The following is a 14055-nucleotide window of genomic DNA, read 5'->3' as shown; positions in this document are numbered from 1 at the left end:
AGAATTACAACTAAAATTAATACGAATTGATTAAATCTTTTGTTCGCATAGAATTATTTTACATAAAATAAAATAAAATATCTAATACAATGTTGTTCATAGTTATATATATATATATATATATATATATATATATATATATATATATACTAAAAACTAATTATATATTTTAATTTTATATATGACTACATATATTATTATAATTCATATTCAGAGGATATACTGTGTATTACTGTCATTGAATATTCATTTCAGTCCTAAACATCCTATATAAAAATTATATAACAACTACTATTAATTTACGTTATGTAGGTGAATTTTTATAATTATTATTATGTAATTATTCATCATATTCGTGCCAATATTAATAATAACTTAAATAATTGTTTTGATTCACCTTTCGCGTCTTATAAATTTCTAGTTTGCTGTATTGAATGCAAAATGTAGATAATAATTGATAATTTTATTATTTAAATAAAATTTTGATAAAACAAGCTGGAATAATAAAATTTTAGTTATAACAGAGTAACCATATTTTATTTGTAACTTGTACATTTATTTTTGTTCTATTTCGGTAAGATGAATTTTCCACTTTTATATATTAATATGGTTGGAATTATGTAGGGGCAATAGATAAGAACAATAACATTTAGATGCATAAATGAAATATTTAGAACATTTAAACGGGATATTAAAGCTTGAACAATGAGATTTAAATGGCTACACTAAAGAATACATATTGTATAGATTTAGTGCCATTAATACTTCTAATATTTACTATAAGTCAATTGAGTAACAATTTTATAATGCAGTATAACTTTATATTCTGATGAAAATTATCACTAAAAGGAATGGCCAATAATTTAAGAGTTTTCCAATATAATTTGCATATTTAGTAATGAATGAACTGTAGGACATATTCAATTTTTGTTATTGATCGAAAGTTATGATAATTTCTTTTTACAAGACGATTTCTAAGGATAATTATATCTAAAAGTAGTCTATAGTTAGAAAAAGTAATTGCAATGAAATTTATAATTCTTTGAATATGCAGATTTTTAACTTTAAAATTGAAGCTAATGAAATAAGATAATGAAATAGGTGAATGGATGAAATAAGATAATGAAACATGCGATGATAAACGAATGCAATAATTACTGAAATAATGTTGAATGAATTCATATTTTCGGATTTAATATTTCATTTAGATTAGTATTGGTAAAAGGATTTAAAATAAGCTAGGGACAAACATGTAACTATCCAATGAAGATACTTATACTACGAATATTTAATATGCGTGGCTCATATATATATATACATATATATATATTAATAAAATTTAATAATACGATAAACATGTTAAAATCAAATGTAATATTGTATAAATCAAAGTGACTACAGCTAAATTGAACAAACTTGTATTTTTATGATTTGAAAGGATGTATAACTTCGTGAATGATAAAGGGCATAAACTTTTGAGTGCACCAAGGCCGAACTTTGATAAGTATATTAAGAAGTTGAACTAAGAGATAGGAAAGCAAAAGGATACTTCGATTAGCTACTCAATGTAACGGAAAATATCTGTTGGTTATCAAAATATGAAACAAAGTGGCGATGAGAAGATGAAACGCAGCTGAACGTCATAATTATGTTCTAAAGCCGTTGAAAATCAGAAGGATTTATCATATATTTAATTTTAACAAGTAGTATAATATATAATAAGTAGATGAAATTCGTTCAATAATGTATCAAAAGGTTGATAGGAGACATTACCACGTCCATAGACCCCTCCATACTAATATGTTATAGTTCTGATATTTTTTTTATTATTTATTTATTGTTTTTTATCGATATAACATGTTATAGGGATCGATTAGAATTCAGTCATTCGGTAACACGGAATGCCTAGACATTTACAAGAATTTAATTTGATATTTAATTAAAATAAAAATTAAAATCATTGTCGTAAACAATTAGATATTATTATTTTGATGTATTGAATTTTTTAATAATACACTTTGGATATAAAATATTCATTTATAGTTAATGTAAGAAACCCAATCCTCTTGAAGTATAATACTTTATATGAAATTATGAATTATATATTCTCATTTTTGTATTATTTATCTATGAATCTAAATGATAATTACAACCTTTAATAATTTTAATTTAACAAATTTAATGGTATTTTTTTCAGAGAAAAACACAGTGAATTTAGAGTAATATCAATGTTATAATAGGAGTAATCATCAAAATTTATTATAAAAAGCCTCACAATGATGATTGCGACAGTAATAATGATAAAATAACGATTACCAAGCAATATTTCTTAAATACTGAATATATTAAAATTCTCATGTTATTATATTGTTTTTATACTTAAAACTCTGAAAATTATAATTATACAGCAAAAAATCTGCATGGGCAAGATTTTAAAAATAATAATATCATTCATTTAATCGCTTTCATGCATTTTGATAATCTTATCCTTACAATATAAATAATTATTATTTCATAGTTCGACGTATCATAGGAAACAAGAGGTGTAATTAAATATCTAATGCCGAGGGCAATGGAAATAATAACAGCGATACTAATTAATTTTTGTTCAGATACTTCAAGAGGTATTATTTGTAATTGCATCTTGGATATTTTATCGTATATGTTTCATCGACCAACTTTATTTAGAAGTTTATATTTCCATAATTGTATATGCAATAATTATATAATGGTGTAATTGCTGTAAATATTGTTTGTCGTATTGATTTTTTTATTAAATTTATTCTTATATAATATAGGCTTTTAGGAAAATGATCATATCGTATGAACATCGCTTTAATTGTTTTAAATTATAACAGCACGACAGAGAATACATTGATTCATTATGTAAATCATTGGCAGGAAACTCATTGGCGTATCTTTTTATTATTGATTCTACTACAATTGTTTACATTTTAATATTCCATTTGCACGGTTATTATAATTAATTCAAATAATTATCTTATTGAAATATATATATATATATATATACTTAAAGGAATATGTAAGGTAATTATTTCTCTTTTTCTTAAAAAAGTAATGAAAAATAAATTTTTAAATAATTTATTGTATCAATCACAGAATCAAGTTTTTCAATGCTTAATTAATACTACACGTTACGAGTTTTATAACTGTAAAAATTATTGGCCAATTTATATCGACTTTTATTCAATGTAATCATTTTAATTGATTTATAAATCAGCGTAGAATTTAAATAATTTCTGTTATATTTTTGGTATTTTGTTTCCATAACAAACTGAATGTACAAAGAAAATTAATCGAAATAAATAAGAAAAACATTGATATACTTTATATAAATAAATGAGGATTACAATAATTAATGAAGTAAATTATTTATTATAGAAAAGTACTGTCTGTTTTACTTACTTCGTGTAACATGTATTTATTACATATTTGTATCGATTAACCGTTAACGAAGTAATGAAAATTAATCAAATTTTTGGATTTCTTCAATTTTTTATATAAACCTGTAAGTACGGGAAGATAAAGGTATTTATGAGGGAGAAGCCATTTGAAAGTCAAGAATTCTGGCGGAACTCTTTATTTACATATAAAAAATCACAAGGACAATAGCGTGTAAACATTCATACATTTGACGTGATGACATATCGTAGCGTACTATTCTACCGAATGGAAGAAAAAAAAAAATAATAAACAAGTTATCGTATTGCCGGAGCTGTGGCTAATAGTAATTTGTTCGCTTATTTATATGTTTTTCAGTTTATTCCTTTTTTTTTTTTACACTCTAATTTCTCATTTTCATTTCCATCGGCGTGTTGATATTATATAGAAAAGAAGAAGCACAGTGACATTTGACACGCACGTGACACTCGACTACCGATGTTCCTTCGTCGGATTCATCCACGCATCGTGAATGTTAACATATACGTATCGAAGTGTATTTATATGTTGTTGTTGTTGTTGTTGTTGTTTTTATTTATTTACTTATATAGTCAAGAGATTGTTACATGCCATTATATGATTCGATTTTGATTTATTGTTTATTGTTAAAATTACGTGGGTGTCTTTCTACAAATATTATTTCGTTTTTTATATTATCTGTTTTGCTATATTAATTTTTTTTTTTTTTTATTTTTTATTTCAAGAATGTTGTATATAAACTGCGCATCTACGCATAAAATCATTGGGCATATAAAAAATTCGTTAGTAAACTTTATAAAATGTTTATGCTGGCCTGGCACTGCGTATTATTTCCTTCTCTCTTCCCTCCCCTTCCGGTTGCCCCCTCTCCCATCATCCTATAATATCTATGTTGAAGCTCCTTCGCTGATGCATTGAATGTTTTACCATCTTTTATCCTGATGCTTGGCTTGGCATTATGAGTGGAGTTCTATAACATCTTGCGGTTAACCTGCTCGTGTAAAAAGAAGATTTTCCATTAGTGTTCATTTTCTATATTATATTATTAAAAATATTGTTCTCTCTGTTTGGAGAGTATATTGTTATTTTATTAATTTTATTATATTAATGAATATTTTAAATAATTTTTTATTATGCATTGATATTAATTGTTAATATATATTCATACACGGGTACATGATTAGATTGTGGATTTAATAATGTTTATGAAATATTTGAAATGCTGTGAGATAAAGATCTGAAAGTCTATTTTCACCCGTTCGGATTTTTATAGATTTATATAAGTGAATTTGAATTTTCGATTATTTATTTAACATATATATATATTCTTTTTCTTCTTCTTCAGGCAATTTGTATTTTCCAAAAAAAAAAAAAAAAAAAAAAAAAAAAAAAAAAAAAAAAAAAAATTATCAATTTTTACATTAATATTTTTATTATGGAAATATCAAGTTTTGTGAAAATATTAAACGCCGCGATGCATGCCAAATTCCTTTGTACGCCTGTAACTTTTTCACTTAAGATTATTCAACGATAGCTTATTCCGTAACTGAATACTACTTCAGATAATCCTCAAGAAAAATACTGCTAGTTTGCTAAATCAATCGATATAATAATATTTTCTTCGTCGTTGCAGCTCGAGCTAGATTTTCTTAGCTGATTGTAAGATGTAATGAGATTGTAAGAGCGGCTCATTTCATCTGCCATTCAAATGATATCACAACCGAGAAATCACACTTAAAGTTCTCTTTTTATAATATCTAATTAATTTTTCTTTTATTAATAACGTCACTTTATTTCATAATTAAATGGATTGGAACTATGACGTCACAAAAAAATATTGATGTAAAAGGTATGTATTGTGAAGCTATTAAGAAATTGTTCACGAATATCCTTTTTATTCGGTATTTTGTTTAATGATTTCAAAAGATTGTTTGGTATTAAATATATTATGAGATAAAAGAAATATCCTCCAAAGTCATTAGCGTTCACATTATATTCAAATGCTCAAATTATACAGAAATGATAATTTGAATGTTGTATGAAAATTTATTCAGACTTGACATCAATAACATCACTATTCTTACATGAAATAATTGTATGCGAAGTTAACGTAAAATGAATGAAAAATGTTTACAATCATAGCGAGAGAATGTTAAAAGATAACGTTTAATCAAACTTTTCTTTAATACGAACAAATGATTAAATACTATAATGAGTCTTGGATGAAATTCTGTTAATAATAACCTTTAATGCATTTAAAACAAAATATAAACACGAACTTTTTATTCACTTTGGGGTGAGGAAAAAAATAAAAGATTCCAGCGTATTGCACGCAACCTTAAAGTGACATTCTCTTGGCAAATTTAGTATAAAAGATCTTGTGTAAAAGATAAGCCGCGCCTCTTCAGAAACTGCCGAGTCAACTAAGAAGAGATGCGGTATTATTGACTTTTCAGGCATTTTCTCGCTTTTCGCCCTGGTATTAAAGTTTTCGCATTAGCTTATAAATGCATTAGGGAATCAAGTATTACTGAATCGGCATAATTGAATGATTATGATTATGAGTAGATTGAAAGTAGCGAGATATTGATAATATGTTTGATCATTCATCATGTTTGGTATTAGTGGTATTGGTATTAGTTAAGTGAAGAACTCCAGGCGTTCAAATATATGAATTAAATTAGATTAAATTATAGAAAACGAAAGTTTTGTCTTTATTTATTAAATGTAGTTGATCAATTTAATAAATATAATGCAGAGTGAAAAGGTCTGTCTTATCAGATTATTTATTATTCCATTTATTGTTTCGTGAGAATTATTAAAAATATAACTGACTCTTCATTGTACTTAATTTAATTGTAATTAAAACATGCTGACTAACTGAATGAGCTTTTTATAATAATCATACGATCAGCATGAAATTTATCTATATTTTATGCTCATTAGCTTCATTGTAAAATTACGGATGAAGTATCATATGAATTTGATTTATAAAATATGTGTGATATTTGCAGTATGTAGTGACTTAAAGAGGATAATAAACATGTCACTCAACGATTGCGCAATGTCTTCTATAATATATTATCGAATCAATCGAATACTTTATAAAGTGGGTAATTTTTTGGAGCTTATAAACTACAAGGAATTCTGAAGTAAGAAGTATAATTTCTCAAATATTTCGAATTGCTCTCTGTGGCTGTGCTAAAAAAGCATATTAATTTTATCTGAAAATGTAGGCCATTGTATAAGTCGATCACTAGCATAAAAGTCAATCTAAGGAATCCTTGCCAGAGCTTGCATTTCTATAACTAGTGGGGCAATTTATTTACACGATGCATTAAGCTCAATTCTCATTATTACACTATCGACTGTACTCGGATGGATAAGTAAAGAGATACTCGAACTAGATTGTTGTTAACTAAAAAAAGTTCGGGGAGGTAATACAAAGATTACATACTTCGAATAACTCGTTAACAACTCATGTGAATAATTGAACGACACAATCAACAGTGCCTTTATGTAGCTTTAGACTTTATTTCGTATTCTACGTAAGAGAAGCTTTAAGCGTACAATGACTTTATTAAGAATTGGGAAAATGCTTGAGTATTAATTACGAAAAGTTAACATCCTCGACCTAGATATTCCACTATTATTAGAACTTGGGATTATAATTGGCCATTCCTGACTGGCAAACCATATTTTACGTTCTTCTGAATCGATATATAGATATATTTTATTATATAATCATTCGATATAATTAAGCATAATATTTATAGGCTTACATGCTATTTTCTTATTAGTTGTTGGCTTATTCGATACATCATGACTAATGGAACGGGGGACTTTTTATATAATCATTTGGAATAATTTATAATTATTTAGAAAAATCCAAAATCCAGATATAATATTGGAAGAGTAGTAGCTATTCTATACAAGAGCATTGAGAAAGATATGAGAAAGATATAAGATATGATTATTTTCGTCGTTAATAGTGATTTAATATGCGCAACACGTTTTAGAATCTGGATAGATTTCAAATGAAAAATCGACGAAAATTCGCATCAGTTTTAAGCCCCAGTGACACTATATGAAGGAAAGATATTAGGAAAGATCCGATAAAGGACTATCGGACGTCACTCATTTTGATTAGCAGCTGATAAATATCATCGATCCCTAAGAATACAGAATGCTCCGAAAGTCCAAATAATTCGCGATCGTTGTCTTTCGTCAAATTGGCCGAAATTGATCAGGAAGTAGAGAAAGCTCACGGTATTGTAATGTAACGTTGACGTAAATCGTATTAACGTGAAACGGATTTAAATCGGGGTCGTCTAATCGCCGGTGATAGGGTTTGCAATTATCAAGAGCTTCTGAAATGCTTCAAACGTGCATTTGACATTGTGGTCGAGATCGATAAATGTCGAGCGAATGCTGCTGCACATATAGACAAAGCATTCCCCGACAGTCTTGGGACTGTCAATTTAACAAGCATTATTGGATATTACGAGATACGCGAGGAAGCCTTGAATCCATTATTAACGACGATTATCAGGATGCTTCCGACGAAATTCAAATGCCATTATTAAATTTTTCGATAATAAGCTTATTTAAATTTAAGCGAGATAAAATTACTTATCATTAACTATTTCTCTTCATTTTTTAATAGTAATAACAATAATAACAATAATAATAATAATAATAATAATAATAATAATAATAATAATAATAATAACAACCTCTATCTGCCTCCTTACAAAATGCCAACAAAATTTGCATATTTTACCAGATATTCATAGAAATGCATACTCCCGAATACCGAGTCAGAAGGGTCGGAGGAAGTGGTATTCGTACGTAGCGGGCAAGCAGGAAATGTGAGAAAAAAGAAAAAAGAAAAGAATAGAACAACCCGCTCTGTCTGTAATTTGACAGTCCGCGAAAGTAGTCGGTATCCGCGAATTTAAGCACTCCGCCTCTCGCGAGTATCCTTTCAACCGACCGCAGCGACGATTTAAATCTCCAGCACGGAGAAGCGCTGTTTACGATTATGTCGTGGTGCGATGGAGACGCCACAGTGATAAAGAAGACGTTTTCGCAATGTCTCGTGCGATTGCTTCGGAGTGCCGGGGGGTTGAGGCGTTAAGAGCTCCTCGTATACCTCGAAGGGGTGGTCTGTTGGGCTGGCTGTCGATGCTGTCCTCCTCGGGGTGAGCTGCGTTCCACTCGAGGGCGCGGAGGATCTCTGGGGGTATTGGGGGCGCGGTGGGGATGTGGGATCCCTGTGCCACGTAGCCGTTCTCGCCGGCCTCGAACTGGATGCTGACGACCTCGCCGTTTGGTGCCGTGTAGGAGGTTGCGCCCTGAGAGACGATGGCCGGGCCCTCGGGACCGTTGGCCTTGGGGCCGCCCGACTCCTGATGGCTTATGCCGTTGCTCGTCTCAAAGCTGTGGAAGTAACAGACGGCCGTTTCATTTTACTGCCTCACCTTTATACCCTCCTCGTCCCATTCGTCCTTTATATACCCACCTCCCCCCTCCCCCACACTCCCGCCCCACTATCATCCCCTTCACTCCACCCTATTCGTTCCCACCATCGCCGTACTCGCTCACCCCACCGAAATACTTCCGAAAGGATCGCACTCTTAAGCTACTCTTCGACGTCCTCTCCGACTCCTGTTGGAGTCCTGGCGAATATCCACGATATTACGGCTGAGAGCCCACGAATTTTTCTCTTCGAAACTTACGTCAATTTCACCTCTATTCGATTTTATGAAAGTTTCTCGAGCCGACACTTAAAATCTCACGTTGAAGAGTCATTCGAAAAAGATTTCTGTAATATACTTCGTGAACTATTGGAACTAATGTTGAGAAGTTCGAAAAAGAAAAAGAAAAAAAACAAACAAAAAAAAAATTGTCGTTATAATTGATTTTAAACAATTTAAAAATTTTCTTATTCTGTAACTTTTCTTCAAGTCTTTATTATCAATATACATTTACTATAATATAATATAATTTAATATTTTAACATTTAATATAAATTCGTCAATAACCCTCGTATTAAATTTCGTTAAATTTTATACAAAAATTTCAGTTAATGTATAACCATACGATATAAAATGTAAAGCGCTTAATTAAAAATAAACATTAATAAATAAATAAAATAATAGCGGAAGAAAATGTTAATAAATATGTAAATCATATGACAAAATTTTATCAGCTTCAGACAAGAATTATGATTAATTGGAATTATTTGGGACTTAGCGAATCAATTCGAAGCTTTAAAATTTACTTTAATATAATGTAACATTTTCATCGATCTAGAGTATTTTAATGTAAAACTTCTAAAGTGACATTTATTTATATAATAATTAAAATTTTAACAGTGTACATTATTAATGTTTAAAGCACACTTCACTTAGAGATAAATTAATTTTCAATTTAATAAAATGGTGCTTATTATTCATTGTAACTTTATTAAGTAAAGTACTTAAAATAGGAGAATTTAAAATAAAATGTATGCAGGATTCTATTGTCGGTAATATATAATTGTCATTCAAAATAAATTTGTAATTTTCAAATTATCCATCTTCTGAGGAATTCAAGTGGTTGGTTATATTAATTTTAGCGATATTTTTTTTTGGTGCACATTTACATATTTATTTACATCCAAATAAATTTTCACAACATGTAAAATGCCTCAAAACTTATCAAATCTATCATAAATAACCTACAGATCGTATTTTTATTCAATTACTAGAATTCTTTTTTTTTTTTTTTCTTTCTTTTTTTTTCTTTTTTTTTTTTTATAAATTGTCTTATTAATATATTTAATTTTATTCATAGGAATTGATATTTTATTAAACCAAAGTATTAATTAATATTATGCATAACTATTATAAATAAGTATGTAATATTCTACGTTCTTGAAAAGTGAAAGTTATAGAATTTTAAAGTGCAACCCGATACGTGACTTATTGATTAAATAAAAAATCATGGTGATTATCTTTTCTAACTAGTAAACGTATTAGTGGTTTAGATCGACGCTGAATTATAATTATTATGAAAGCTTTCATAGTTTTTATCGTTAAAATATCTACTAAATTATGTTGATTTTTATTCTATAATGCATTATTCGTTTCACGTAGCTATCATTATTTTTAAGTAGCGTAATTTAGTATTCGATGTTTTTTCTTAAGAACAATGGCATTTTGCAAATTTATGATGTAGAAGCTATAGACAAAAACAAATGGGATCTTAGAATATTACAGCCACAAAACGCAGAAATTGATATAATACGTTCTATTGTAATTACGTATGCATGCGTACACGCGCGCGCGCAGGCTAAAAATAAAATATTGATTTATTCTTAAATCATTCTTATGCATTTTTCAAGAGTGCTGTGGTTTGTCTAATCCTTACGTCCTATATCAATATTTGCGTATAATATAATGATTTTATCCTGCAAGCCTCGGAGCTTACGCTGCTGTCAAGAACTTGAACTGCTTAATTGAATTTTCCAAAGTTTAAACGAATAGTAAACGCGTGTGCATACGATGACACAAACACACAGATGAATATGCATTTGCGCGCGAATGTATCATTTCACGATGCTGTATTATTAATATCGAGAAATGCATCAAATGGCTGATAAAGACAATATTCTTTTTCCTCGTGCCGGCAAGTGCCTCGTGAGTATCACGAATGATTTATCAAAATGGACATGCGTGGGTGAATAGTGACTTGGACATCCGCCGGTACGAGCGAGTCCACGTAACAATACCGAATTCATATGCAACCGGTACAATTCGGCACCGCACGGAACGTCTCTAATTTCCTATCCCGTTCGATGAAAATCAACATTCCGCGAGTCTGGCAGACGTCCCCAAAGATAATCCTAGCTGACGGACGATCGTTGAGGAACAATCCCCGGAAAGCCAAGGCACGCCCTTGAGCGACCGCTCGAACTAATAACCCAAGAGCCCCGGAAATTCTCCAGAGCGGGGCTTCCTGGAATTTCAATTGCGGCTCGTGCATGCACGAGATAGAGAGACGATGCCAGCCACTCACTTGTTGACGTAGTTGCCGTCGAAGTTGACCTCGAGCTGCTGGGACGTAATAACGGCGTCCTTATCAGCGCTTACGCCACCCCCGCCAAGGAGACGCTGCGGCGCCGCATGAGCGAGGGTCCCACACACGGCCAATGTCACTATTACCTGTGGGCAAGCGAAATGTTGCATGTTAGTTGGTTCGAGCTTTCGAATGGACGCTTTTATCCTTAGATAACAATCCCGAGTGCTCCGTTTAAGTAGCTCGGATTAGCTTACGCTGGGAATAATCGCTTGGACTGTGGTGCGCGAGGCGACGATGTCTGGAGTCACGGTGGGGGTGGCGGGCCCGAAGGGGAATAGAACGCCGCTCGTTTAATAAGTATTACTCGACTTTTCAAAGCTCATTTAATTGTAATTGTAAAACATTTTTATGGCTAACGAGAAGGCGAAGAAGAGGCAAGATTAAAAATGTAAATCAATTGTTTCCGAGCCTTAAGGCTTATTAATTTACTGTACTTTAGAATTACAATTAATGTGAAATATTTCCTTTCGTAGGTAGCCTATATGTGCTTACGGACGGAGTAAAAGAAGGAAAGGATTCGGAATCTTCGACCTCATTATAGAATGAATATTTCATTAAGCATCAGCACTCTATAATGCTCTTATAATCTCTTCATATATATCATATATAAATTATCTTTAATATCATTATAATTAGTTTAACTAAGTTGTATGTATTGTCACACGCACACACGCACGCACGCACGCACGCACGCACGCACACACGTATACGTTAGCTGTCGTTAAAAATTTTAACGTACTATTATTAGGGCTTAATTTGAAAATTCGTTTTTCCTTTTTTCTTTTTAATTTTCATAAAAATAAAAGGTACGGAATACTTTTACCCCGCTATTATATATTAAAAATTAGTTTAACAGTTTCTGCTACTTTAATCTTAAAGCGCTCTGGAATTGGCTTATAAAAAGAATTTGTATTATGTAATTAATTGAAAAGTCTATTCTGATGCAAAATGAACAAGAAAGAGGCTATTGGTGAAAATTGAAAGAAAATTCGAAAGAGAAGCGGCCATAATAACGACAAGCAATTACCTATAAATCAGCGTAAAATTTCTGGTAAAAATTCTTGGAATGACATTTCTATCTACGCAGAGGTGGGCACTGAAGAAATAATTATAAGAGAGACATTGCGATAATGCAACGAGTAATTAATTTATAAGCTCTCCTACGTCATACTTGGCTTATTCGAGAAATCATTGAGGAAAAAGTCCGTTTGCCCGAGCTTTGGCCGATCGATATATTTAAATTATCTATCGATCGATTCGATGCCGAAAACATAATTGTACATACGTTCGCTGAGACAACAGGGAAAACAAAAAAATATAGGCAATCGAAACAGCCGAGCACCGCGTTAAAAAGCATCGTAGACAAATCACGGGAATTGAAAAGGTTAAAATTCATCGGAGAATCTCCCGAAGACTCTGGCGACGTACTCTCGTGGCAAAATTTTCGATCAACTTGGCGAGCACAAAAAGAATGCGAATCATCGCTCGAGCCCATACGAGGACTCGACTGCACCTACGCCTACGCCACTATCGAGACGCGTCAATTTATACAAATCCTTCTACCAACCTGCGTATTTATGTAAAGCCACACGTAGTATACGTGCTTCCACACGCACACCCGTCCATCCATCAACTCATTCGTGTATGTACGCCGCGCAATGCTTTCTTATTAAATGAAAGCAAAACCAAAAAAAACCAAAAAAAAAAAACAACAATAACAACAACAACCACAAAAAGGATATAAGCGCACGGTTTACTTTATCGCACGGTATTGCCAAATTTTCTTCTCGGCATTAGCCGTCAAAATATTTAGTCCGTGCATAAAATACTACTGGATCAATGCGACGCGACAACGACGATCAGCCAAAGCACAAACTCGAATCAATATTGGCTGGCGAAGTGTCGATTTGTCATTAGCACGGCTCGTCCGTACGTGCGTACATTAACTTATGCAAACACGCGCGTACATCTCAAAATTCATAACCATAACGTGTACGAATCGCAGAGATATTGACGTGCATCCAGTACATATAGACGTGTGTATCTGGGTACGTCACGAGGGTAAATCCACAAGATGTTAATTACAGTGGGCGAAGTCGAGGCTGCTCGTTCGAGCAAAAACGCAAGAAAGTCGAAGACGAGAAGAAGCGGCGGGAGGCGTGTCGAGGATGAGGATGAGAGTAATTTTCTCCGAGCAGGAGATAGACAAATTTGTCGAAATAATGTGCAATAACAATTCGGTGGATATGGCAACAACAATTACGTATTAGCGAAATATTAGCAGCGATTGAATACCGTTGTTATTTAAGTGAAAATTTTGAGCGTCTCGTTTGATTTCTACTCTTTCGATTCTCTAATGAGCGTTACACACGGGCAACGCTAACAACGATAGATCGGTAATTATTTGTCGCGTGTACCTCATTATGTTGATTATAATCTCATTATCCAATCGCGTTGGAAATTATTAAAAAAAAAAAAAAAAAAAAA

The 14055-nt window shown here is 31.5% G+C and overlaps 1 protein-coding gene across 2 annotated transcripts in view; it reads right to left on the bottom strand.

The window, feature by feature from the left end:
• Positions 1-4152: 4152 nt before the first annotated feature.
• The window catches only part of CPR14 (cuticular protein 14), a 26973-nt gene continuing 17070 nt past the window's right edge, over positions 4153-14055 (bottom strand). The window contains exons 2-4 of one of the 2 annotated variants that reach the window (XM_011503211.1): positions 11506-11651; positions 8597-8883; positions 4153-4432 (exon numbers count right to left, since the gene is read on the bottom strand). In XM_011503211.1, the coding sequence (XP_011501513.1) occupies positions 4428-4432; positions 8597-8883; positions 11506-11651 (438 nt within the window). In that variant the 3' untranslated portion in view covers positions 4153-4427. Of the gene's footprint in view, positions 4433-8596; positions 8884-11505; positions 11676-14055 lie in introns of those variants that run through there. The other variant, XM_011503210.1, reaches the window with a different exon arrangement.

The sequence above is a fragment of the Ceratosolen solmsi genome, unplaced genomic scaffold (genome assembly GCF_000503995.2).
Source record: "Ceratosolen solmsi marchali unplaced genomic scaffold, CerSol_1.0 scaffold45, whole genome shotgun sequence".
NCBI classification, from domain to species: domain Eukaryota; kingdom Metazoa; phylum Arthropoda; class Insecta; order Hymenoptera; family Agaonidae; genus Ceratosolen; species Ceratosolen solmsi.
Note: the sequence above shows the minus strand (reverse complement) of the source record. Positions and strands in the feature narration are given on the sequence as shown.